This window comes from Hyposmocoma kahamanoa, unplaced genomic scaffold (genome assembly GCF_003589595.1).
Source record: "Hyposmocoma kahamanoa isolate Upper Pololo Valley unplaced genomic scaffold, ASM358959v1 93, whole genome shotgun sequence".
NCBI lineage: Eukaryota > Metazoa > Arthropoda > Insecta > Lepidoptera > Cosmopterigidae > Hyposmocoma > Hyposmocoma kahamanoa.
Window position 1 is genome coordinate 18,273,682 of NW_020654810.1, and position 22,907 is coordinate 18,296,588.

A 22,907-nucleotide genomic window follows, 5' to 3' on the forward strand; every position below is an offset into this window, starting at 1 on the left:
ATTCGTGGATGAAAAGTGAGGTTGGCTATCATAAGTTACAAATGCTAAAGATACGCCCAGCACCGCTCTTTCTATGTCGTAGTTAAGTTTCTAATTGATCTGTTAAACGACGTAAATAAATGTCAATAGGTATATCTACGAATATTTAAGTCATCAATTTTTTTGTTGGTAATTTAAGATGTTTTGTAGAAGGGTTTGTGAAAATCGTACCTTTTGTCTTTGAAAATTAAGTACCCCTTTCCCCGTAGTCAAATGAATGAAGCCCGGTACGGGTACGAAACTCGGTGCTACGAGGGCGCGCCGGCGTTCGAGCGATACGACCCGGCGCAGTGCCCGCAGCGCTCTTACGGCTGGGAGGACGACCGGTACCACGACCCACACCTTCCCACGCCTATGAAAACCGACCAGTCCGAGCAGGAAACCAACTCTGGACCCATTTACCCTAGGTACGTGCTGACGCCGCTTTGATGATACTCCCTCACACCAACTTACTGTTCAAATGCCTGTGCAACCTATGTCAAGTGGTAAACGGGACTCGTTTCAATTATTTATTCGAATAGCGTAGTCGTATTCTTACGTCGAGTAAAAAATAATTTATCATACTACTGTAACAAGTTTCTAGAAATTAGTTGGTCAACGTTACCTCTTTGTCTAGACCAATGTACCACTACGAAACGAGTAGCGGAGTAGGCGGAGTGACCGCTATGGGTCCCACTGTTGCCCCCGGATTCTCGGCAATCAATCTGTCGGTGAAGATCGCCGCGGCGCAAGCGCAGCGTCCGCGCACTCCCACACCTCGGGACCCCAGAGATCCCCGTCCAGCCATAGATCTTTCCACGTCTAGTGGTAGTCCACAGGTGAGGGCGACGGTAACAATTATCATAAAAGGCTTTTTAATCAAACCCCAAAATTATTTATCTCTTACTATATGTTTCAATAAATTGTTTAAATTAGAATATACTAAACTGAAAAAGGGCTACAATTTAAAATAAAAAACAAACATAACGACACTTAATGGTCCTAAAATGTAGTCAGTATGCAAATATGAAAAGTTAAATTTTTACAACAGGGTCCATACGCATCACCGGTGTACACAAGCGCCGGTGGCGGCAGCGGGGGCGGAGCCCGAGGCAGCCCGCAGCCGGGCGCTTCGCCCCAGCTCACCGCCAGCGCCCAGGTGCCCAGTCCGCAGGGCCAGACCCTCGACCTTAGTGTGTCCCGTTTACCACATAGGTGAGGCATTTACCACATAGGTGTTAGTGCGCTAATGTTTGGGCGTATTGTCATTTCTTGGCTATAGATGTCGTCGATATTTTTAAGGTCACATGCACTTTATGTCCTGTAGCCAGTCTCTGTCATTCACGAATGTTGTGCTCATCTGTTAAATGTTGTCGACGTTTTGTTTACATTTCCATAATAATAATTGTTACAAATAAGTTTACCATTTTATTTGTCAGCAGTCGAGGCTTCCCTGGTGGAGTGTCATATAGTCGAGAATCAACGCCGGACAGTGGAGGAAGCCATCCTTACTTAGAAGCTTATCATCGAGACACAGCTGGTAAGTAAATTCACTCAATCGCTCTGCCCTCCTTAACGGCCTCTGTAGCTGCAGGGTTACCATGCTGGTCTGCCACTCAGAGGTCCCGGGTTCGATTCGCGGACCGAGAGAAATATTTGTATGGCCTACATTTACTTCTCTCGTGAATTTGGATATAATTTGTGGTTGTCTACTTAGGTGTGTGTGTCCATGGCACCCGCAATACAGGGTTTCCCTAGTTCGGGGCTATGAGTGTGTGCGTTATTGTTACGTTACCATGAACTCTCGCTGAAAAAAAGACATCGTGATGAAACCTGCACATCGAGGAAGGTTCACAACCCTCGGAAAACATGGGGGACTATGGCCTAAACCCTCGTCTGAGAGGGAGACCCGTGCCCAGCAGTGGGATATAAATGGATTACTGTATAGTTATGATTGACCTCTTTAAATTCGATTTTATTGCAAATATTCAATTCACTTGTCTAGCAGACATTTTCACCGACACGTTCCAGATAAAGCTTCATTTGTTTAATTTGATAATCTCGTAGCATCATATGGAGCATATTTTACCTCGACATTAGCAGGGGGTAAGTGCTCCCTGCCTCGGGGCGTAAAACACGTCGTACAAATTAAAACGCCACCGCGATAATCACTCCCCGCTGGAGTTCCGCGCGGCGCTCAGCCCGCAACACGCCGCCAAGTAATGTTGCTAATCCTAGCGAGCAGGCGCTTGTGTTATGGTTACCGTTGTTAGGCGTGTGCGGTATTCATTTAAAATTGCAAATTGTAGAAACATATCTTGTAAAAAACACCATAAGATTCATTTGTGAAAGGTATTGTCACGTTGTTTACAGCCTGGATTTCTTTAACACCAGCCTTTCGTGTCAAATTACGTGCCTAAGATTTTTTTTTTTCATATATAATAGTTATTTCTTAAGCATGGCTGCAAAGCTGTTGTTTGACGCGAGTGCTTGTATTGAAGCCTGAGCAAGCGAAGGTATCTAACATTGAACCACGAAGAACGAGACGCAAAACAACTTTGCTGCCGAGCGACACACACAACTTTTCATCATTATAGCGAGGAAAATAGTAGATGAAAGAAAAACAAAAATAACAAATCAGTTATAATAAACAAAATTAGTTATCGTTATCAATTTAATGTCAACAATAATAAGAATAAAATATACCAACGGATTTATATTAAGTACATAAATAATGTAGGACGTAATTGAACGTGTCATTATGTTTTTTTTTTTCATCGAAGGAAAAGTTACGAAGATTCGCTCTGGACCTTTCGGAGGGAAAAGTGTCGTTTTTATTTTGACTTTCAATTATTTTGTGAAATCTAGTTTAAAGTGGAATAGGATAGTGCTATTGTGCCTTAATCGAAGATTAAAACGCGAAATTATATGAATCTCGAACTAGAATATCCGTATCGGCCCGTTTTAAGGAATCCCGAGGCAATCCAAACACGCCGCCTCAAATTTTCTATCCTCTTTGTGGCGGCCATATTTACAGAAACAAACTTCATGTTTAGGGTGATGGCTTTGCCAAAGCCTTAATAAATTTAAAAAAAAAAGGAAAAGTTAGGAACACAACAATCGTCAAGTTCGAATTTCAAAACCTTTTCTAGGCTAGCGTGGAAAAAACGCTTTTGCGCGCATATTTGTAGTAAGAAAGCCTTTCCGAGCTAGTGATTTTAAAACAATATTTAAGTGCCTGTGTGGCCAAACGGTTACAATGGTGGACTGCCCTACCGAGGTACCAGGTTCGATTCCGGGCCGGGAAAAATATTTGTAAGGCCTATTTTATTTATCTCGTGAATTGGGGTGTAATTTGTGGCTGTCTATGTGTGTGTGCATGGCATCCGCGATACAGGGTTTCCCTAGTGCGGAGCTATGAGTGTGTTTGTTATTATTATTAATATTTTTTCTTCGCTAGGCTACGGCGGCGTGAGTCCTCATCCAGTAGCAGGCTACGGTCTCGCCCAGCCCGATTATGCAGCAGCTGCGGCTGCGGCGGGTTACGGTGGTTATCAGTACCAGTGCGGGGCCTACCCCCCGCCACCCGCATATCCCCCGCACGCACCCCCTTACTCACCACCGTGCTACATGCCGCCACCACACGCGCCCCATGATAAACCTAAGGATACCAGGTGAATATTCCATTCCGTTGTCTTCCTTAGTTTACAGACCAACACGCATAAACAGGGTTAATAACCTCGCAGGACTATATTACTAACATCATAAGCGACAACTTTTGTTCCGTAACTTTTAATAACTCATCAGATATTACTTTCATACAAAAATAAAAATATTTAAATAGATCTCTCTCAACTGTGATAACTCTGTGCAGTAACAAAAGGAACAGGGGTGGACATCATCGAGGAGGACGCTTACACGATTTTTTCACAAGTTACATATCATTTGACAAGTCCCATGTGCCTGTAATTTCACCAGCACCTTACCCTTCAAAACCGGAACGCAATAATGCTCAAATTATTGCTTGGCGGCAAAAATAGGTAAGGTACTTCCCTGGACGAACTCTTTCACAAGAAGCTCTACTGCTACTACGATTAAATTTACTACCTTACTACCAAATACAGACTTAGAAGTAGTAATTAAATATATAATTTTTCAATTTTCGTCCATTATAGCAAAGTTCACGATTCATAGCCAGTTCTTTGACCTCTTTATAGCTGTTCACTTTGATCTTTCGTTTTTATTTGTTCACTATACGCCATTCTTGATCTTCGTGAAGAGTGGAGAAGGCTACACCGACAAGAGTCTAGCTCTTAAATAAGATGATGATGATAGCAAAGCTCAACTTAAACTGGTCGTTTTGAAGTGAAACAATTGACGACATCCGTCAATTGTTTCGAATTCGGGCTGGCCAATCGGAGCGCAGTTGTTACCGAAATGATTTGGCAGAATAGATTTCAAACAAATTAAATGACATTTCGTCTCTATTTCTGGTTATATACTCGTTGATTATAACAAAACTAGTGGAGTTATTTCTCAAAAAATCTATAAATCTCAATCTCAATAAATAATTTTTTTATGTTTTATAAAAAGTCATGGCACAAAAGTTGTTAATTACGATGTCAGTAATATACCTAGTCCTGCGAGGTTGTTAGTATTTTATAAATAACCCGGTATGATTATGTCCACGCTCCTTGTGGTCGAAACCATGTGACAGTCAGCATGCTGATTTTGATTCAAATCAAGGGATCTACTCTCGATCTCCGTCCAACATCCGTCCGAAACAATTACCTACTGCCAAATAAGCAATACTTGACCAAATGAAAAGACGCGTGATGCGAATGAAGCTTCATACTTGATACTTGTCTTTTAATTTTGTCGAATATTACTTATTTGACAGTAATTGTTTCGGACGGATGTCGGACGGAGATAGAGAGTAGACCCCCAGAATCGAACCGATCGGGTAATCTCGAAATCAGATGGGTTCCCGAGCGAGAAAATGAACCTGATTCCTATTACATCTTTCTAATTTGTGAGTTGAATCAACTATTGTTCCGGTTAGAAATGTCAAAAGTTTCCGATCGGCCAGTTGTGAATCGCATTTATGCGCCTCGAATCGGAAAAGACGCAGTTTCCGATCGGGAGAGGCAATCAAAATCAAGCTGTAGGTATATACTGGAGGGAGAGTCCCCACATAACCCCTGAATCTCCTTGGGCTCATGGGTATCTATAAAGATTTCCCCCACGTCAAAAAAAAAGGTATATACATATATGGCGTCTGCGAAATCGACGAGAATGCAGCTCCTAAGAGCGTTTGCGCTCTACTATACTCCGACGTCGGACGGACATCCGAAATAATAAACGTCAAATAAGTAATACTCGATCGAATTAATAGACAATTTCAAGAAAGAACCTTCATTCGCATCATGCGTCTTGAGTAATGAGGTCGAGTATTACCTATTTGATAGTAATTGTTTGAGACGGAGAACAAGAGTACGAAATGTCACAGGGATCATTATATCTTTTTTTTTATAATACTAAGTGACGGGACGAACAAGTCGTGTGTCTGGTGGCAAGCGACACACCTGTCCATAACAATTGCAGTGCCACTCAGAGCTTTAATCACAAAGCTCTGAGGGGCACTGCCACAGCACCCGACACCCTGGACAAAGTTGAAAAGCCTGTAATTTCACCAACACACTTACCCTTCGAAACCGGAACGCAGCAATGTTCAGATTAGTGCTTGGCGGCAGAAATAGGTAAGGTGGCAGTATTTCCCTGGACGAACTCTTTCACAAGGAGCTCTACTGCTACTAAATCTCCAAGTGTACAAGCGATATGCGTATTTTCTCGGATTGGAATTGAACTTAGTGGACAAGGAACATTCGAAGTGAGTCCAAGTTTTGTAGATTTGTATGATCTTGGTTTCGGAACGAATACGAATCGGATACAGTAACGCTAAGTGTACAAAATGTTTATGTACAGTGTGATGTTTTTTCATTTAAAAAAACACGTGTTTGCCTACATTTTATATTGAAATGAACCTCGACCTCCAATGAAACCATTTATTTATTTATTATACAATTGTGTTAATAAGCACTATCTGCTTCGATGATGCTTCTACTTTAGAATAATAATAACGTGGCATAACGTGGCAGGTAACCACAACAATTACCTAGTCTCGAACTAGGAAATTACCTATTTTACCTTCAATGAACACTACGCCAACGTTATTTTTTGGTCAGTTTCTGTAATTTTTGTAAACATTTATTATTACACACATTGTTGTGTAAACATTATTTAATAATATTATGCTCCCCGAATTAAAGAAACAAAAAACAATATTGGAAAAAAAAGAATTTTGTAAAAAAAAATAACAATAAACAAACTAAAAACAGAACAGGTCCAAAAATTAAGTTAGCGTAGTGTTCATAGGAGGTATCGCTCTGATACCAGAGCAACGGAATGCACTCCGGGTACTACACAAAACAACCAAACCAATTTACGAAAAGTTCATATCCCAAATTGGTCTTACCGGGAATCGAACCCGGGACCTCCTCATCCAGCGCCCAGGTGCAAACCGTCTTATGTGTGAGTAATCTTCAACAACAACACCTTCCAACACTTTACAATAATGTAGGTACAAAAAACGAATTTTTTTTTGTTATAAAAATAATGCTGATACGAAAATTGTTTAATTGTTTACGTATTATTTTACTTTACGCATTATATTACGTATACTTGTAATTATTAGTAAATATTATGCATTTTTTGTATGTATACGCATATGTATATAACCACTATATTGTGCCACAATTGTATGAATTTGCAATTAAGGAATTTTAAAATATTTACAAAAGCGTATGGTAACCGATTTCTTCAAGCCTTCCTTTTACACAACTGAGAAGATATTTGGTTCCTGGGTTATACTTGTGTACTACTTTATCAATAATATTGCTTTATATTGTATGTGCTTAAGAATACATAAATAATCAATAATGACGACACGCACACATGCGAGCGTACATAATTCGACGGCCCTACCGAATAAATGTGAAAAGGAAAAACTGCAACACAGACGTGATTAAAAAATTAAAAAATAGTATTACTCACTGGTGATTGGATATACTTAAATTAAAAAATATTATAATATGAAACACGAAAACATTGATAGTTCCTCAGAAATTAATAAAAAACCCTTTTAAAATTTTATTCTAGTAAAAATTGCTTTAACAGCCGTTCGCTTGTAGTGTTTACATTATTATTCGTCGAAAAAGTTATACTAGGTTATTCTAGTAATTGGTCATACGTTTTAAAAGTGTAAAAATGCATTACAATGTTAAAGATTTCCACTAACAATATCACAAAGTTAATTTATTGTAAACATACAAGAGGAGATAGTGTGCAAAATACTAACTTGCAATATTTGGGCGAGATTGTTGATTTTATTTTCGGAATAATTATAAAATTAATTTTAAAAAAATCTGTAAAAAATTATGAGGTGTATTATGAGCGGGAAAATAAAATGGTAAAAGCTTTTAACGTGTATTCGGTGAGGCCGTCAATATGCGTACAATAATATAATAATAATATTAGCAGGAAGGATAACAGTCGTCAACAAAGCTTCATTAAAATTAAACAAATTAAACATTGAGGAAAATGCAAGAGAATTCTGTTTATAATATTGCCTGTTGGTTTGAAACGAAATCAGTTTGTACATACTTCAATGATACGAGTGCAATTCGTCTTGGCCCACGCGATTAATACAACCCGTAGCTTCAGTAGAAACACGTTATCTATCAGTGTCAATCCAAATTTTGACGAAACCAATCGGATTCGTAACACAAAAAATGTTGTGCAAACAAAATTTACACTCGCTCGTAAATATACCTATAAGTACATAGTTGGTGATAATATTGTGAAAAGTGTTGATAACAAGGCTAATAAGGAAACAGTGACAATGGAAGTTTTAGGAGTTTAACAAAAGAATCATCTGTTTCCTAACCACTGACAACTTCCATAAAGTTCAAAAACTTGTACAAACTACAAAATATTGCCACAACAATTATTTCCTTACGTTACGTCACACGAGACAAAATCAAATAATCGTTAAGCATACTTCATACACAAAGGAAAAACTTCCAAAAACTGTGAATTCTTTTCCTTTATTTTTGTCCATTTTGCCAACTAGACCGATTCACGGTGACGTAAGTATAATTTTACAGTCACCACTTAACAGCTAACGTGCTAGCACTGACAACAAAAAATTATCAAGTGATATATCGTTTAGTTCGTTAATCGAAAACTTTAAAGAGTTAGTTACGCCTTTTTTACTTCGAACTGTCGCCATTTGGTTACGCTCGTGTATGTTCAGATACACGCATTCCATTAACGAAGTTATTATTATTTTTTCTGATGACTTATGTCTACTTAATTTTTTTACATATAATAAAAGGTTAACTCCATTATATTGTAAACAGTTTACACATTCATGAGATCTTATACATTTGTTTTCTCTTACTCTTTTCCCTTATCTTTTAAACAAAAATTTTTTATAGGTTTGCAATAAATATTAACACTTTACAAAACCTGTTGTTGCTTTACAAAACTATTGAACATTGATGATTTTCAATTTAATACTTACTAACATAAAGACAGAATTCATGTATTCGTCATGTTTTAGATTTGTTTTAAACTTCTCAATGAATCTAAATTGCTACCTGCCACACAGGTATTATAAAACGTGGGGTGAGGAAAAGAGAAAGAAGATATTCCGCTATTGCGCGAATCCGAACGTGCTTTATGTCAAATTGTGGAACAGTCCAAAAATATACCGGCGCCCGCGCAGGCGCGCACCACGCTTGTAGCGTTATACAAGCACAGCGATAAACTAAATGGACGATAAGATACAAACTATTGGAACATTTGTGTTAGTTTTGTGTTCAAAAGTTGTTGAAACTCAACCATGAGACGTAATAGGTAAGTTGACAAACTTTTTTCGTCTGTTTATGCTACTTTTAGGTTGATTTCGCGTCGTTATTCGATACGAAATCAACAATAGCCAAGATGTAACAATAACTTTGTAAACTTTTTCAACACGCCTGACGCACTCCGATAACGATCATTTTAAGACAGCAATGTTTTGTTTGCGCTACTTTAGAGAGTTGTGTACATTGATTATTGTGGGTTAATGACTTTCATATTAAGAACAAAAATGGGCACTATAAATAACATTAATGTCGTACATATCATAATACAAGTCTTTTGGCGCTGCTTTTTGATTATATTACTTGCTATCTAGTCGTCCGTTAACATTTGTTTATTTTTACACTTCCGTTTATTTCACTTGTTTTGTTTTTAAAACTTTTATTTGTTTACGTTTCATTTCTTTATGATAGTTATAGTTTTCATCGAGAGGACTTTTACGGGAAACCTCTGACGTATAGAATTGGACGGGAACAGAGAGAGCTGATCCAGTGTCCCGTGGAAGATTGCGACGGATCGGGCCACATATCGGGCAACTTCGCTACACACCGCAGGCAAGCAAACCCGAGGGCATCTCAAGCTACCAGCTTGTTGTAAATCCCTTATTCACACGTGCGACATTTGCACGAATGTTTTTTTCGTCTCTCTCTCTCTTCCGTAAGACAGAAAGGGACAGCTGAGCGATTCATGTATTATAATCACCACCAATGCCAACAGTTACCAAAACTTTTTCCATGTTTTTATTTTTAATGTTAACTTTATTTTTGCAAATCATCTTACAAATTTACGTGTTTGAAAACAAAAATATTATAATATTACGCTAACGCAAAAATTTTAAATGAAAAAGTCGTTAAACATAGGAAATGAAATTATTTTTCCGGATTTAAATCGCGTATATTTGGTTTTTCAAACAAACCAACGTTTCGGGCCCTTTCCAGGCCCCATGGTCACGGTCGTCAAAACATGTTTGAAACTTTCTCAATCTGGGTCAAGAAGTTGCTAGAATACTACAAAATGACTACTGGACATAATACTATAGTACGAAAGTAATTTGTACGTACCACCCACACGTGTATAATCTTAATTGCGACATTGCCCTCAACCGGCAATTTTCACGTTTCTGTATGCCAAGTTCTCTTACGTACCTAAACGATTTACTATATAACAACCAAAATATTGCCAATACTTACGTTAAAGTAAGGTTTTCGAATGTTTTATTCTTAGAAACAACTATTGCTGTGACACATGCTTTATCTAATTTTACTTAGGCAAGCGTACCTTTTTAAAAGTCCCATTTTGCAAACGGTCTAGCGAAAATAATTCAACCTCGTAACATATTTGTGTGTTGCTCATGAATGAATAAACAAACAGCACACGTGTCTAGGCACTTATAATCTATGTAAATACATACGTCAGATATCTGAAAGACTTTTGACTCTACAAAATGACGTGGGACTTATAGGAAGTATAGTCATTTAATGCGGACTATTTACGACGTAAGTTTTTATGTATAAGTACGCGTATTATTATTTTATATCATATTTTTATATTCCATTTATAAAGATGATTAAAGAGATGACTTAATAAAAAAAAATATATTCGGATCGAATTTAAATCGCAAATATTTGTTTTTTCAAACAAACCAACGTTTCGGGTCCTTTTTCAGGTCTCATGGTCACGTATGACATTCGATGACTGTGATAAGTTATGTTATACTTATGATGTACTTCCGTATAAATTTATGATAATTTCCTTTAGTAACTCAAGGTTCTAATATGTTTAATAAAATTATCTTCAATGTGTGCATTTCCTAATAATAATAAATGTTTATAATATATATACATATATATAAGTACATTTTACCGGAACTTATCAATAACGTTCACTTGTATATAAATGACTATTTACGTATTTGTTTGTTTAGCGTACCTATAGTAGGCGATAGATGCAAAATTTTTATGTATAATAGAATCAAAAGAGCACGATAACAATAGCTATTGTTCATTTCCCGTTGTTAAAACTATTGATTCAAAGGATGCCGGAGCTACGTATAAACTACCTGAAGTTTTCCTATGTTTTACCTTCCTCATTCTTTTGTCATCTCAAAACCACTGAGATTTTTAAAAGTATTTTCTCATGTTACGTAAACTTTCATCAACTTGGCAATAGTTTACCATAATTAATGACAGTTACGTACATAACTCAAAACTCATATTTATCTTTATTTCATTGGTAAGCAAATTGCAATTGAAATCATCATATTGATTAAACTCTACTGCTCATTCGTAAGAGATTTCCCTGAGAAGAATGAGCAAGAAACTCTAATTGTACACATTTACAATATTTATTTCAAAACATCAGACATCGAGACCACATGCAGGAGCTAAACGGATCGCTACCACGGATTTTTGTCATCCAAGTACGCAGGAGCTGTATGACCTTCAATATAAAGTTTTTCTTCACTATAGTTTTTAATATCAACCGGAATCTTATCATAGAAGCGTATATATTGCCCCTTACATGAATTTGTGACTTTGTGAGAACGACTATCAAGAACAGTTTGATTTTATTTTTATGATGACATGAACGTCACTTTGTTTATAATAATGCAAAGTACATATCTACTTACAAATAAAAACAGTTTTTCCGATACGTACGTTAAATCGTTCTACTTGGGTGATAAATTTCAAACGTGTCCCGAGACGCGAGCATGCCCATAAATGTACCAGATGTAGCGGTTTTCATACTATTTATATCGTCAACTATTCCATCTATCTTTACTCGAGACGCTTTTCAGTCACATGTTTTATTTTAATTTTAATTGATTGCACCTTTCAACAATAACACTCGCCGAGAAAGGTTTCCGACACGACCCGCAATAATAAACTATATGCGCTGTTTTCGTAAAATAATAGTAGCCTTATCTAAGAACCTTTTTAAACAAGTTATAAGTACACGGATATAAATAAACGAACCAAGTAATGTAGTTAAAACGGTCAATGTAATAGTTAAAATTATTATAATGTTATTAAGAGTATTTATAGATTGGTAAGTTCGTTTAAACGCTTTCTCACGATTTAATACGATACTTTCAATTCTACTTGCATACTTAATTATTTAGTGTATTGAAAACAAATTTGGAGGTCGAGGGTACCACTTACGCTTACGTTTCAAGTACTAATGATTAGTTCAAAGAACGAACAAATTCAAAGAAAAACTCCTTGAATCCGCGACATTTGGACGCTGGACGCGAACCAGCGACATTTTCGGCTAACGCGGGTCACTCGCTCATCGCTCTCCCAACTGAGCTACGGAGTTAGCAGACCCTACGAATTTCTCTATGTGTTGGTTGCAGACCTTTGTTTATGGTTTTAACGGCCTTTTGCCGTTGTTTTTGTTTGAGATTTCTGCAATTATAACAACGAACTAGTAGAAAATTCACTAAAAAGAATTATTCATGAGCTGACATTATTGATATCATCATAAGCTACAATCCGAGACCTTGCCACGCCATTGTAAGCAGTCTGTATATGTACAGCCTGTCGGGATGCCCGCGCGCCGACCGCAGCCAGCTACAGCCACATTCGCAGGAACTCAAATGTCCCACACCTGGTTGCGATGGATCGGGACATGTCACCGGCAACTACTCCTCCCACCGCTCGCTTTCGGGCTGCCCTCGAGCTAACAAACCGAAAAGCAAGCCGAGGGATGGACAAGACTCGGAACCTCTCAGGTAAGTTCACTTCTTATTGGTGACGGGAAAGTAGAACTAGAGATTAGGTGGCATGTTTATGTTATCGGGTGGTTGGAGCTTCTTCCCTTTATATCTTGCTTATTGAATGAGGGTACATCGACTTGAGGTATGATTGTATGGGTGAAAAAAAGGTATTTAATTCTTTCAACGAGTTTTCCGTATCGCAACGTAAGATAATGGAAAATCGTCCATTGAATTCTGATAGAAAAAGTGTGGTAGGTAGTACCTATACTTTTTGGCTCGGCTCACCTTCTTGCGTCCTTGTAAGTCGATGATCTTTGCTCAATAGGTGCCCTTGAATAATGACTTATACAAATTAGGCACACCTGCTGTATAATTACTTTAACAAAAACTCCTAAGCTTCTATAACCCTTTTACAATAAGTTTCTTGGTTATTTCCACGCTGCTTAGATGCCCTATACCGGGCTGTGATGGATCTGGACACGCTACAGGGAAATTCTTATCGCATCGAAGGTAAGAATTGAACCTGCAAACTGTAGTTCGTGATGTAGATGTAATGTAACTAGTTGTAATAAAGTTCGGAACTACCTCATCCAATCTTCTGAAACTAATGAAATTATTTATGATTATCAGTGCCTCTGGATGCCCGATCGCGAATCGCAACAAAATGCGAGTGCTAGAGAGCGGTGGAACCGTGGAACAACATAAGGCTGCCGTGGCCGCAGCGGCCTCTGCCATCAAATTTGACGGAGTCAATTGCCCCACACCAGGCTGTGACGGCTCAGGGCATATCAACGGCTCCTTCTTGACGCACCGCTCGCTCTCTGGCTGTCCAGTAGCTGGCGCAGCTACACCGACTCCACAGCCAAAAAAGCCAAAATATCCAGATGACATCACGCCGTTATATCCTAAGCCATATTCAGGTTCGTATTTGTGGAACTTTCAAAGAGTAGTTATTTGATAATTTTCATTTTACTATCAAATGGCAAGTATTACATCAACTCTTCTACCTTTACTAGGTATGGAGATGAACATGCAGACAGGCAACGGTGAAGACCTGATGACTTTAGAGCAAGAGATCACCGAGTTGCAGCGGGAGAACGCCCGCGTGGAATCCCAAATGATGCGCCTAAAGTCTGATATCAACGCCATGGAGACGCATCTCAGTCACGGAGAACGCGTGAGTGTTATCTTCATGACTTACTGAATTACTTTAAATAGACCAAACAATTTATATCAAAAGCCGAACATATTTAAAATCTCTAACTCTGCCCAAGTAAATCAAGAACAGTATGAAAATTTAATTATAATGCGACATTTTTATCTCACTATGTAGATGGTACTGTCATGGCTCCAAACATCCAACTTTGAGTGCAAACAAGTCACAAACATTTGTGAGTACCACTACATTATTATTCGATGAAGTAGCCGCTGCGACAACCAACAAATAAAAAACTCATAACACTCCCTCGATAACGTGTTGTCAGAACCTACATTGGAATGTAAATATGTTTTTGTTCTTTCCAGGAGAATCAATTGATATCGCAGCGGAACAACAATCTGAATGAGTACTACGAGAGTCTGCGTAACAATGTGATTACGTTACTGGAGCACGTCCGGATTCCTGGCGGAGGAACGGTGCCGGTGACTTCCGCCAGCGGACCTCCTGGTGCTCCCCCGCCGCCGGGCCCCGGGGAGAAACCAGCTCACGACAACTTCGACTCGTACCTTACCAAGCTGCAGACCCTGTGCTCGCCGGACGGGTACTGCCCCGACGAAAACCGACCGCTATACGAAACAGTGAAGAACGCGCTCCAGGACTTCACAGTGCTCCCTACGCCCATTTAAGGTTCACAGAGCGCCGCCGAATCGGAGCGACAGTGAACTGAATAACACCCGTCAAGATTTCGATCGGCGGAGCTTATACGCTGAACAGACTGAAATGACTTAGTGTAAATGACAATATGCGTTCGTTTAGTGGATGCGCAGACAGTTACAAAATTGCTATTCACCAAAGATAACCAAATGCGGCTACCGAAATGTTCTTTCCGTGAATTTCATGGTTTGTCAAAGTGTGCAGTGTGTTGGCCGCTTATGTCGAGCTATTTTCGGACAGTATGTGTTCTACTTAGGTAACGATGTCTGTTTTGTAAACAGTTGTATACGATGCGTGACTTTTTTAAATTAAGTCAAGACGACACTCAAAAATCGTTCGATTTTAAGTAAAACTGGACTAAATATTAAACATAAATTTTAAACACTGTTACTCGTATATGCTTATAATAAAAATAATTGTTAGGGAAAGTTTATACTATATGGTATTATGTAAGCGATTTTAGCCCCACAAACACTTGTCATGTTCGTTGTAAATAGTGTACCTACCTTTCAAGATTACAAATAAGTTTTATCATTGAAATTTAGACTGCTGTCGGGGCAGTCGCCATTAGCCAATATCCAAAACAGACTCGGACTTATCAGTCAGAAGTATTATAGAGAATAAGAAAACTGTACTTAATACTGTCTCTCAAATTCTCATACTGGGAATGTGCCAAATGATACAGACACAGCAGCCCCTGTTCGCTGATATAATTAAGACTAATGATTATAAACATAGAAGTGTAAACAAACGAAAATAACTCCTTAGAGGACTCTCTAGTCAGTTTTGTAAATAAAATTGTGAATAAAATAGTCGTCGCGTCGCATGGACGTTTTTATTTATATTAGGAAATAACGAGATCTCATTAGATCGAGTAAGTTAATTCAGTCAATAATTGATAACCAATTTTAGGACTAAATTAATCCTTCTTTGTTAGCCAATGTTCACTTGCTGTGATTGCGTTACGTGTTAACTTATTTATTGTTACCCTACGGATTGTGATAGCTTAATTGTCTCAAGTTAGTGTTATTTTGCATTGTTTACTTTTTAAGTACCTACGCTTGACACAAATTACGTGCAATTATTGTTTCGATTGTACTGCATGATTTGTTTGTTATTAAGTTTTTTTTAGTGTAATCGCCAATTTTATTACAATAAATTTTGTTTGGAATCGCATTGGAACACAGTGAAATCGATAATATTATTCGCATTTAAAAACTAAACCTATTACTATGTTACTACTCTGATTGTCATATACGTTTCTGTAAAATATTGAGTATGTGTTGTTAAAGAGAATAAAAATAATAAATACATACCACGACTCTCGCTATTGTTTCGTGAGCCCTTTCATGTGTAGATTTAGTTTACACTCTACTTGGTTGATTATATGGTACAGTCAAGACCATAATAAACTTATTGACACGTTGAATCGTTCTTAACCTAAACTGCATAGTCTACTTTAAACCTTAGTGTTGAGCCACAGACTAAACTATGCAGACCGTCGTCCCTTTTTAACCGACTTCCAAAAAAGGGAGGTTGTCAATTCGACGGTATTTTTTTGTATGTATGTTACGCGATAACTCGGCACGACACGATACGACATTTGTGAACCGATTTTGATGATATTTTTTTTGTTGGAAAAGAGGTTCCTTAATATTAGTCCTATTTAAATTTGAAGAAAATAGACCCTTAGAGGTAGATCTCTAAGGGTCGTATTCTAGAACTCTATTCAATGCTCAAGTCAGGATTGCATTGGCAACACAAGCACTGGAAATACGACCCTAATGGCAGGGACTTGAGTATGATTTCGAGTGCTTTAAACCATACTCAAATCCTGACTTGAGCATTGAGTAAAGTTCTAGAATACGACCCTACGGGTCGTATTCTTGAACTCTACTCAATGTTCAAGTCAGGATTTGAGCAGACTTGGGTATGATTTCAAGCACTGGAAATACGACCCTAATGGCAGGGACTTGAGTATGATTTCGAGTGCTTTAAATCATACTCAAATCCTGACTTGAGCGTTGAGTAGAGTTCTAGAATACGACTCAGAGGGTGGCAAACCACGGGAAGAGCGGTTTCGCGCACTTCCCGGTAACCGATTTCAATGAAACTTGTCAAATAGTTGTAATTCCACGAACTTCAGAGGTCGGTTTTTTTTTAGTAAGTACTCTATACTGAGATTATCTAAAATAAATGACGTAAAGTACAGTATATATCAAAAGCACAATGAAATAATCTCCTAAGGCTCAATTTATATTCCGCGGAATTCTCGCGCTTGCTCAAAAATGCTCGCGCATTCTGCGAAAGGGTTTGGCTCGTATCTAGTTTGTACGTTACACAATTGGCCATTAAGTTCATTATGCTATGTACAGTACAATATCGTTACAAAATTTGCTTCCATTCCGTTCTACCGCGATACAAATTGAGCCTTATGCGTATTTCGATTTTTATGTGATTTTTATCAACCCTTAAATATTAACCAACACGGATTATTTTTTTGAAAAAATATTTTATGATTTCAATAAAAAGTCCGAAAACCGAATTGATACACGTGATATTGTACACATAACGTAACGACGATTTACAAATAACAAATTTTATATACGTATATTTAAAGGTGGCCCACAGAACTACAAAATAATTACATATATGTCTACAGCTTAGAATAATAACGCATAGAATGAAAGTTTCATATCAAACGAACTGTCACAAGTGAGGCAAAAATCAAATTCATGTAGGCTAGTTTTAGTAGTAGGTTAATTTTCGGTTTTAGTGAATATTTACATAAAAATACAAGTTGAAACGCGTTACTTCCTTGTGGAATGTGATGTTAGTATCTATGTTATGTTTGTCTGACGTATTTTTACACTCATTTACCGCACATTTCGTTATTTTTAGCTAAAATTCTTGATCTGTTCGCGGTGCAAGTTGACCTTGAGCACTGAAGGCCCGCCCGCTCGTGTAGGCCCTTTGGGCGCGCTTCAATTTGCCTCACTTAGCGTGTGCGGACTAGGTTTCTATGCGTTACTATTCTAAGGCCTACAGATTCAGGGTACAGGAAATAAGTATAAACCGTGTAGTAAACCCTACGTCTACTTCCTTTGAGCCCGATTCCTTTATCTTTATCTATTTATTCCCGTGAACGAGTGTATTGTGTAAGTATTCCTTTAATAACGATTTCAATAGAAACGAGGTTAACTATTAACTAATGTTATTTTTAGTACACTCATGACAACATGAGCTCATCAAGTCTGACACTGGGCCGTTGGTATCAAATTCATTTATTCACTTCGGACGAGATAGACCATTATGATCTAATAGATAGTATTATAAATAATGGTAGCTTTTTTGTAATGTATACCATACGACAGTGATTCATTAGTACGTTACGGTATCGTAAGCGATTGTAGAGTTTAATCTAAATATTCGGTGTAGTGCACTTCACATTTATGTTATTATTATTATTATTATTTAATTTTAGGAAGACCAACGGCTATCTTACATTACATAAACTTAAATAAAAACGGAGAGCCACTTCTGACCACTTTCTCGTAGACCCCGTCCTATTACACCATAAACCAATAAAAAAATCATTTTGTACAAAATCAAAAGTAGGTGTTTACCTATGAGAAACTCAAGCTTGACACTTAACATTTAAATTCAACTCTGTATTGTATTCGTTAACAACATGTTGTGTTCTTCATATAATGTATAAGTCCGTCGCCAGATTTTCGTCCACAGCGTTGTCGCTTGCGGATGCGTGTATACGAACTTGAAGTTGCCAGTGCCTTGCTAGAAACGAAACATCAAAGTGTCAAACACATGTTTAGTTCGTGGAGGTTATGTGAAAATGGCAAAACACAAAAACGAGAATTTCAACAAAAAGAAAAAGAATAATCATGATATTAAAACACCCAAACAGGTGTGTTTCCTGTTCTTTACAAAATTTTTGATATTTCTGAACAAAAAACAGAAAAGTTAGCTGAACTAATCCTGTTGATTTATAAATGAAACAATCCCGAGATTATGGTTTTTTTATTTAATTGTTTGCAGAAACGCTACTTTGAAGTGAATAAAGATGAGACCACGCAAAAGAAAGATCAGAAAGCGGAAAACATAGAGGTATTTAACGTAAAAATTACAAGACGAATGCTGAAGGCTCAAGAGTACAAAGTAAGTTATAATAATTCGTTTACGCACATTATACTACGGGTAAGCCTAATTTACTTAAATTTACCGATTTATTTCGTACATTTAGATATTACAGGGCAATTCCAATACAACTGTGGGTACATTAATTTCTATTTATTTATATTAAAAAATAATAATAATACTGATTAATAATAATAAATTGGCTGCTTTTATTCAATTATAATAGCAAAGAATATTATTAATTCATTGAGTGTACACTATGGAAAGTGTTACCTTCATGAATTCACTCTCAAAACAAGTAAAAATGTCCATTACTGTAGCTACTCCATTTTGTGTGTGTAACTGACCCACCACACACAAAGAAGTGCTACATCAAGTTGCGAAACTGACTTCCTAAAGTATACCTTAGTGCGTGTGATTGAATATTGGAGAAAATAAATTAAGACCATAACCAATTGGCTTTCTAAGACTTTACACATAGATGGCCAGCCTAAATAGATAGACAATTATGTATCATGTTTTAAATAAAAAACCACCGTGCTACTCGGATATATTCACTAAAATAATGCGGCGGTGACTCTTGATTAAGGACAACAAACTGGTTCAAAACAAGTCGAACAAAAATTCGACTTAAATGTGTGAGTTATCCGTTATTTTAGTTAATTATGTATCATGCCTTAATTATACACATGATATAAAACTTTTCTGTGTACTTTCAGAAAGGTGGCAAATTTTATAAAGGCAAAGTAAACAAAACACAAGGGAAAGTAACAAAAAAATATCCTGGCAAAGCAACTATAGATCCTACAGTTCTAGAGCAATATTCTCGTGGTGAAGGCATTGACAAAAATGGTGTAAAACATCCATTATATGCAGTAAAATTGAAAAAAAAAGAGCATAAAATTAACTTTGCTCAAGAACAGGCTGCTAGGGCTGAGATATTATTGACTGAAAACCAGGGGTAAGTAAACATTAACTGTTTATTGCAATGCTATTTCACAATTCACTGTAAAATATTAATTGCAATTGTGTAAACTCAAACCTTTATAAAAACCTGTAGTTCTGTTTTACAGTGGCATTGAAGTTGGTGATGATGAGAAGACCACAGCAATATCCCAGAGAATAATAAAAGAAAATGTCGACATTGCTGCAGCTACCAAAATATTTGAATTGCAACTCAACTTTGGTCCATACAGAGTTAAATATTCAAATAATGGCAGGCATTTGCTCTTGGGAGGCAAACAGGGACATTTGGCTGCTCTTGACTGGGTTACAAAGAAATTACACTGTGAAATCAATGTTATGGAGTCTATTCATGATATTAGGTAAGATTTTTAAAATATTTTTCTAACCATTTTTTGTAGAACAATGTTTTGAATGTGTGTGCACCAAATTCACAGTACAACTTGATTTATTATATTAATTTTATATATTTCAGCTGGCTACATGTAGAAACAATGATGGCAGTAGCCCAAAAAGAGTGGCTCCACATTTATGATAACACAGGGACTGAATTGCATTGTGTAAAAAGAATGGACAAGATTTTGAGAATGGAATTTTTGCCATACCATTTTTTGTTGGCTGGTGTGGTTAGTTTCTTTATGATGTACTTTTTGTAATTACTATGTCAACTCATGGAGTAATGGAGTGCATGTTGTCATAGGTCATCATTCTCTATCAAGATAATTATCTCATAACGTGTAATGGCGAAACTGATCATGATACCAAAGTACTTATGCGTATTACAAAAATTAACTAATATAATGGAGTTGCGACTGCGATTGAGAATAATTATATTAAGAATTTCTATTAATTGACAAACACTTTATTACAGAATGAATACGGTTTTATGACATGGCTTGACATTTCCATTGGTGAAATAGTAGGGCACTACAACAATCATTTAGGAAGAACATCAGTAATGGCCCAAAACCCCTACAATGCCACAATTTGCTTGGGCAATTCCAAAGGAGTGGTCTCTTTGTGGTCACCGACTGTCAGGGAACCTTTAGCGAAAATTCTGTGCCACAAAACACCATTGACTGCCATTTCTGTTGATAGTAGAGGAATGTGAGTACTAACATGAATTATGTGATTTTTTTTGGATTGATAATATTTCATATATCAAAATGCCTTAAATATTTGATGACATACTCTGGACCCTTAACAGTATCATAGTAAGTATGTACATTCTGTCATTTGAAAGACAAGCATGATGAATATTATGCATGTGATGTTACACTGTACCTGTTACAGGTACATGGCAACATCAGGTGTAGACAGAAGCCTCAAAATTTGGGACATCAGAAATCTCGATGGACCTCTACAACATTACAAATTAAGAACAGCCCCACAAGATTTGGAATTCTCACAGAAAGATATGCTTGCTGTTGGCCTCGGAGAAGTTGTAGAGATATACAAGTAAGATACTTTAAATAGACTATAAATATGTTATGTTCGTATTGCCAACAATAGTCAAGATTTTGTCTTTTGCTTTTTATTTCATTTAATTTATTTTTCAGTAACTGTTGTACACAGACTACAGAAAAGCCTTACTTGAGGCATAGAATGGCAAAAAGTATAAACAACTTTAAATTCTGCCCATATGAAGACGTTCTAGGCGTCGGCACTAGCAGTGGATTCACTAGTATTATTGTGCCAGGTAAAGAACATTATAAATTTGAAATATTGTATTATTTCTCGAATCAGCTTCTGCTTCTCGTAGAGATCATTGTTTCAGCATAACCCATTGTTAAAATCCAAAGTTTTGAATAGCTCTTACACTGTAAAACTAAAGTCTACCTATTGGTCTTCAACGCAAGCAAACTTGGGCAAATCACGTGCACACTTACAAGTATACTCGTGGTGAAGCTTACAGCTGTTACAAGTAAGGCACCTGCGGACATTAACAAATTCAAAACTATTTATATTCAGTAACGTGTGCGAGAACCGGTTTCGTGCCTTACTTACTATTCCTTTTGTAACACACACAAAAAAATTAGCCTAAAACAACTATAATTGCTCTTACAAATTTCAGGAAGTGGAGAACCCAACTTTGATGCTTTGGAAAGTAATCCATTCCAGACCAAGAGCCAAAGAAGGGAAGCAGAAGTCAAGGCTCTCCTCGAGAAAATTCCTCCTGAACTTATTACACTCAATCCATTTGAAATAACTGAAGTCGACGTGCCGTCTTTGAAGGAACAGATGGAGGCTAAGAAGAAACTTTTGGTATGACACTTCAAATCTTAGGTGGTTTCCATTATCTGGAGACTCATTGCTGAATTCTAGAGTTAATTTCGTCTACTGTCAATTTTGGCCCAAAATAAATTTATTCTCATCCAAGTTACAATGCAAAATTAATGTTTTTTAACTTATTACAGTATCTCAAACCAAAGATAGTGGACTTAACGCCTAGACACAAAAACAAGGGCAAAACACATATAGCAAGGAAGAAAATTATAAAGGAGCAAGCTAGAAAGGTATTACCTATCGAACTTTATATTGTGATTGATAATAAAGTTACGTGCTTCAGTTACTGACTATATAAGTCAAGAGCAAATCAAGCTTGACACTTTGGATCATTTTGTTTTCTTTAGTTTCAAGCTTGAAGTGGACGATATGGACCGTAGGGACGGGAGTGAGGAAATGAAATGAGCACAATTACTTATAATATGAAACACAATAAAAAATACACCATACGACATTCAACTGAAAAGCAACAAATAAAAAATAGAAACATAGCATAGTATAAAAAAGCAAGACGTTCGCGACACTTGATGTGTTCTTGTCCCTGTTCACTTGTCAGCACGCTTCAATGCTGCGTCTATGAAAACGTCTGTTTTAGATGAAGTAATATCAGTACACTTTAGCTCCAAATGTATAGTATGCATCAAGTCAGTATAAAAGACACTCGTTTAGTATGGGTGCGATGCTTCACATGGAGTTCTGTCTATATGTTGTCGTTTAACAGATGACTGTATGCATGTATTTATATGTAATAATGAAATTACGTTTCAGGAGTTCATTGAACAATCAATAGAAGCAAAGAAATTACTAGATGTGGAAGAAAAGAAACCGAGAATGCCAAAAGAGTCTTTTGGAGTCCTTGATAGATTTATATCCAATCCTAAGTCTAAGAATTAAATTACTATTTTAATA

General features: G+C 37.1%; 2 protein-coding genes across 2 annotated transcripts in view; both read left to right on the top strand.

Moving 5' to 3' along the window:
• The window catches only part of LOC113237265 (myelin transcription factor 1), a 37,926-nt gene extending 22,018 nt beyond the window's left edge, over nucleotides 1–15,908 (top strand). Inside the window, exons 7-16 of the mRNA XM_026473655.1 lie at nucleotides 249–446; nucleotides 656–857; nucleotides 1,070–1,233; nucleotides 1,461–1,558; nucleotides 3,479–3,692; nucleotides 12,527–12,736; nucleotides 13,169–13,231; nucleotides 13,352–13,641; nucleotides 13,738–13,898; nucleotides 14,246–15,908. Of these exons, the coding sequence (XP_026329440.1) occupies nucleotides 249–446; nucleotides 656–857; nucleotides 1,070–1,233; nucleotides 1,461–1,558; nucleotides 3,479–3,692; nucleotides 12,527–12,736; nucleotides 13,169–13,231; nucleotides 13,352–13,641; nucleotides 13,738–13,898; nucleotides 14,246–14,566 (1,921 nt within the window). The 3' untranslated portion in view covers nucleotides 14,567–15,908. The remainder of the gene's footprint in view (nucleotides 1–248; nucleotides 447–655; nucleotides 858–1,069; nucleotides 1,234–1,460; nucleotides 1,559–3,478; nucleotides 3,693–12,526; nucleotides 12,737–13,168; nucleotides 13,232–13,351; nucleotides 13,642–13,737; nucleotides 13,899–14,245) is intronic.
• A 2,539-nt stretch (nucleotides 15,909–18,447) lies between these two features.
• Nucleotides 18,448–22,900, top strand: LOC113237091 (WD repeat-containing protein 46). Its single transcript, XM_026473351.1, has 11 exons — nucleotides 18,448–18,519; nucleotides 18,651–18,770; nucleotides 19,469–19,710; nucleotides 19,823–20,074; nucleotides 20,188–20,338; nucleotides 20,584–20,819; nucleotides 21,006–21,170; nucleotides 21,272–21,411; nucleotides 21,787–21,977; nucleotides 22,130–22,228; nucleotides 22,767–22,900. Exons 1-11 carry the CDS (start codon nucleotides 18,448–18,450, stop codon nucleotides 22,890–22,892), a joined length of 1,794 nt encoding a protein of 597 aa, XP_026329136.1. The 3' UTR covers nucleotides 22,893–22,900.
• Nucleotides 22,901–22,907: the final 7 nt, after the last annotated feature.

Bases quoted from the DNA above. Each gene is read 5' to 3' on its own strand.
- LOC113237091 (XM_026473351.1), top strand. From the start codon at position 18,448: ATGGCAAAACACAAAAACGAGAATTTCAACAAAAAGAAAAAGAATAAT. The intron at 21,978-22,129 runs GTATGACACTTC...AACTTATTACAG, and splicing joins AGGCTAAGAAGAAACTTTTG to TATCTCAAACCAAAGATAGT. The intron at 22,229-22,766 runs GTATTACCTATC...ATTACGTTTCAG, and splicing joins TAAAGGAGCAAGCTAGAAAG to GAGTTCATTGAACAATCAAT.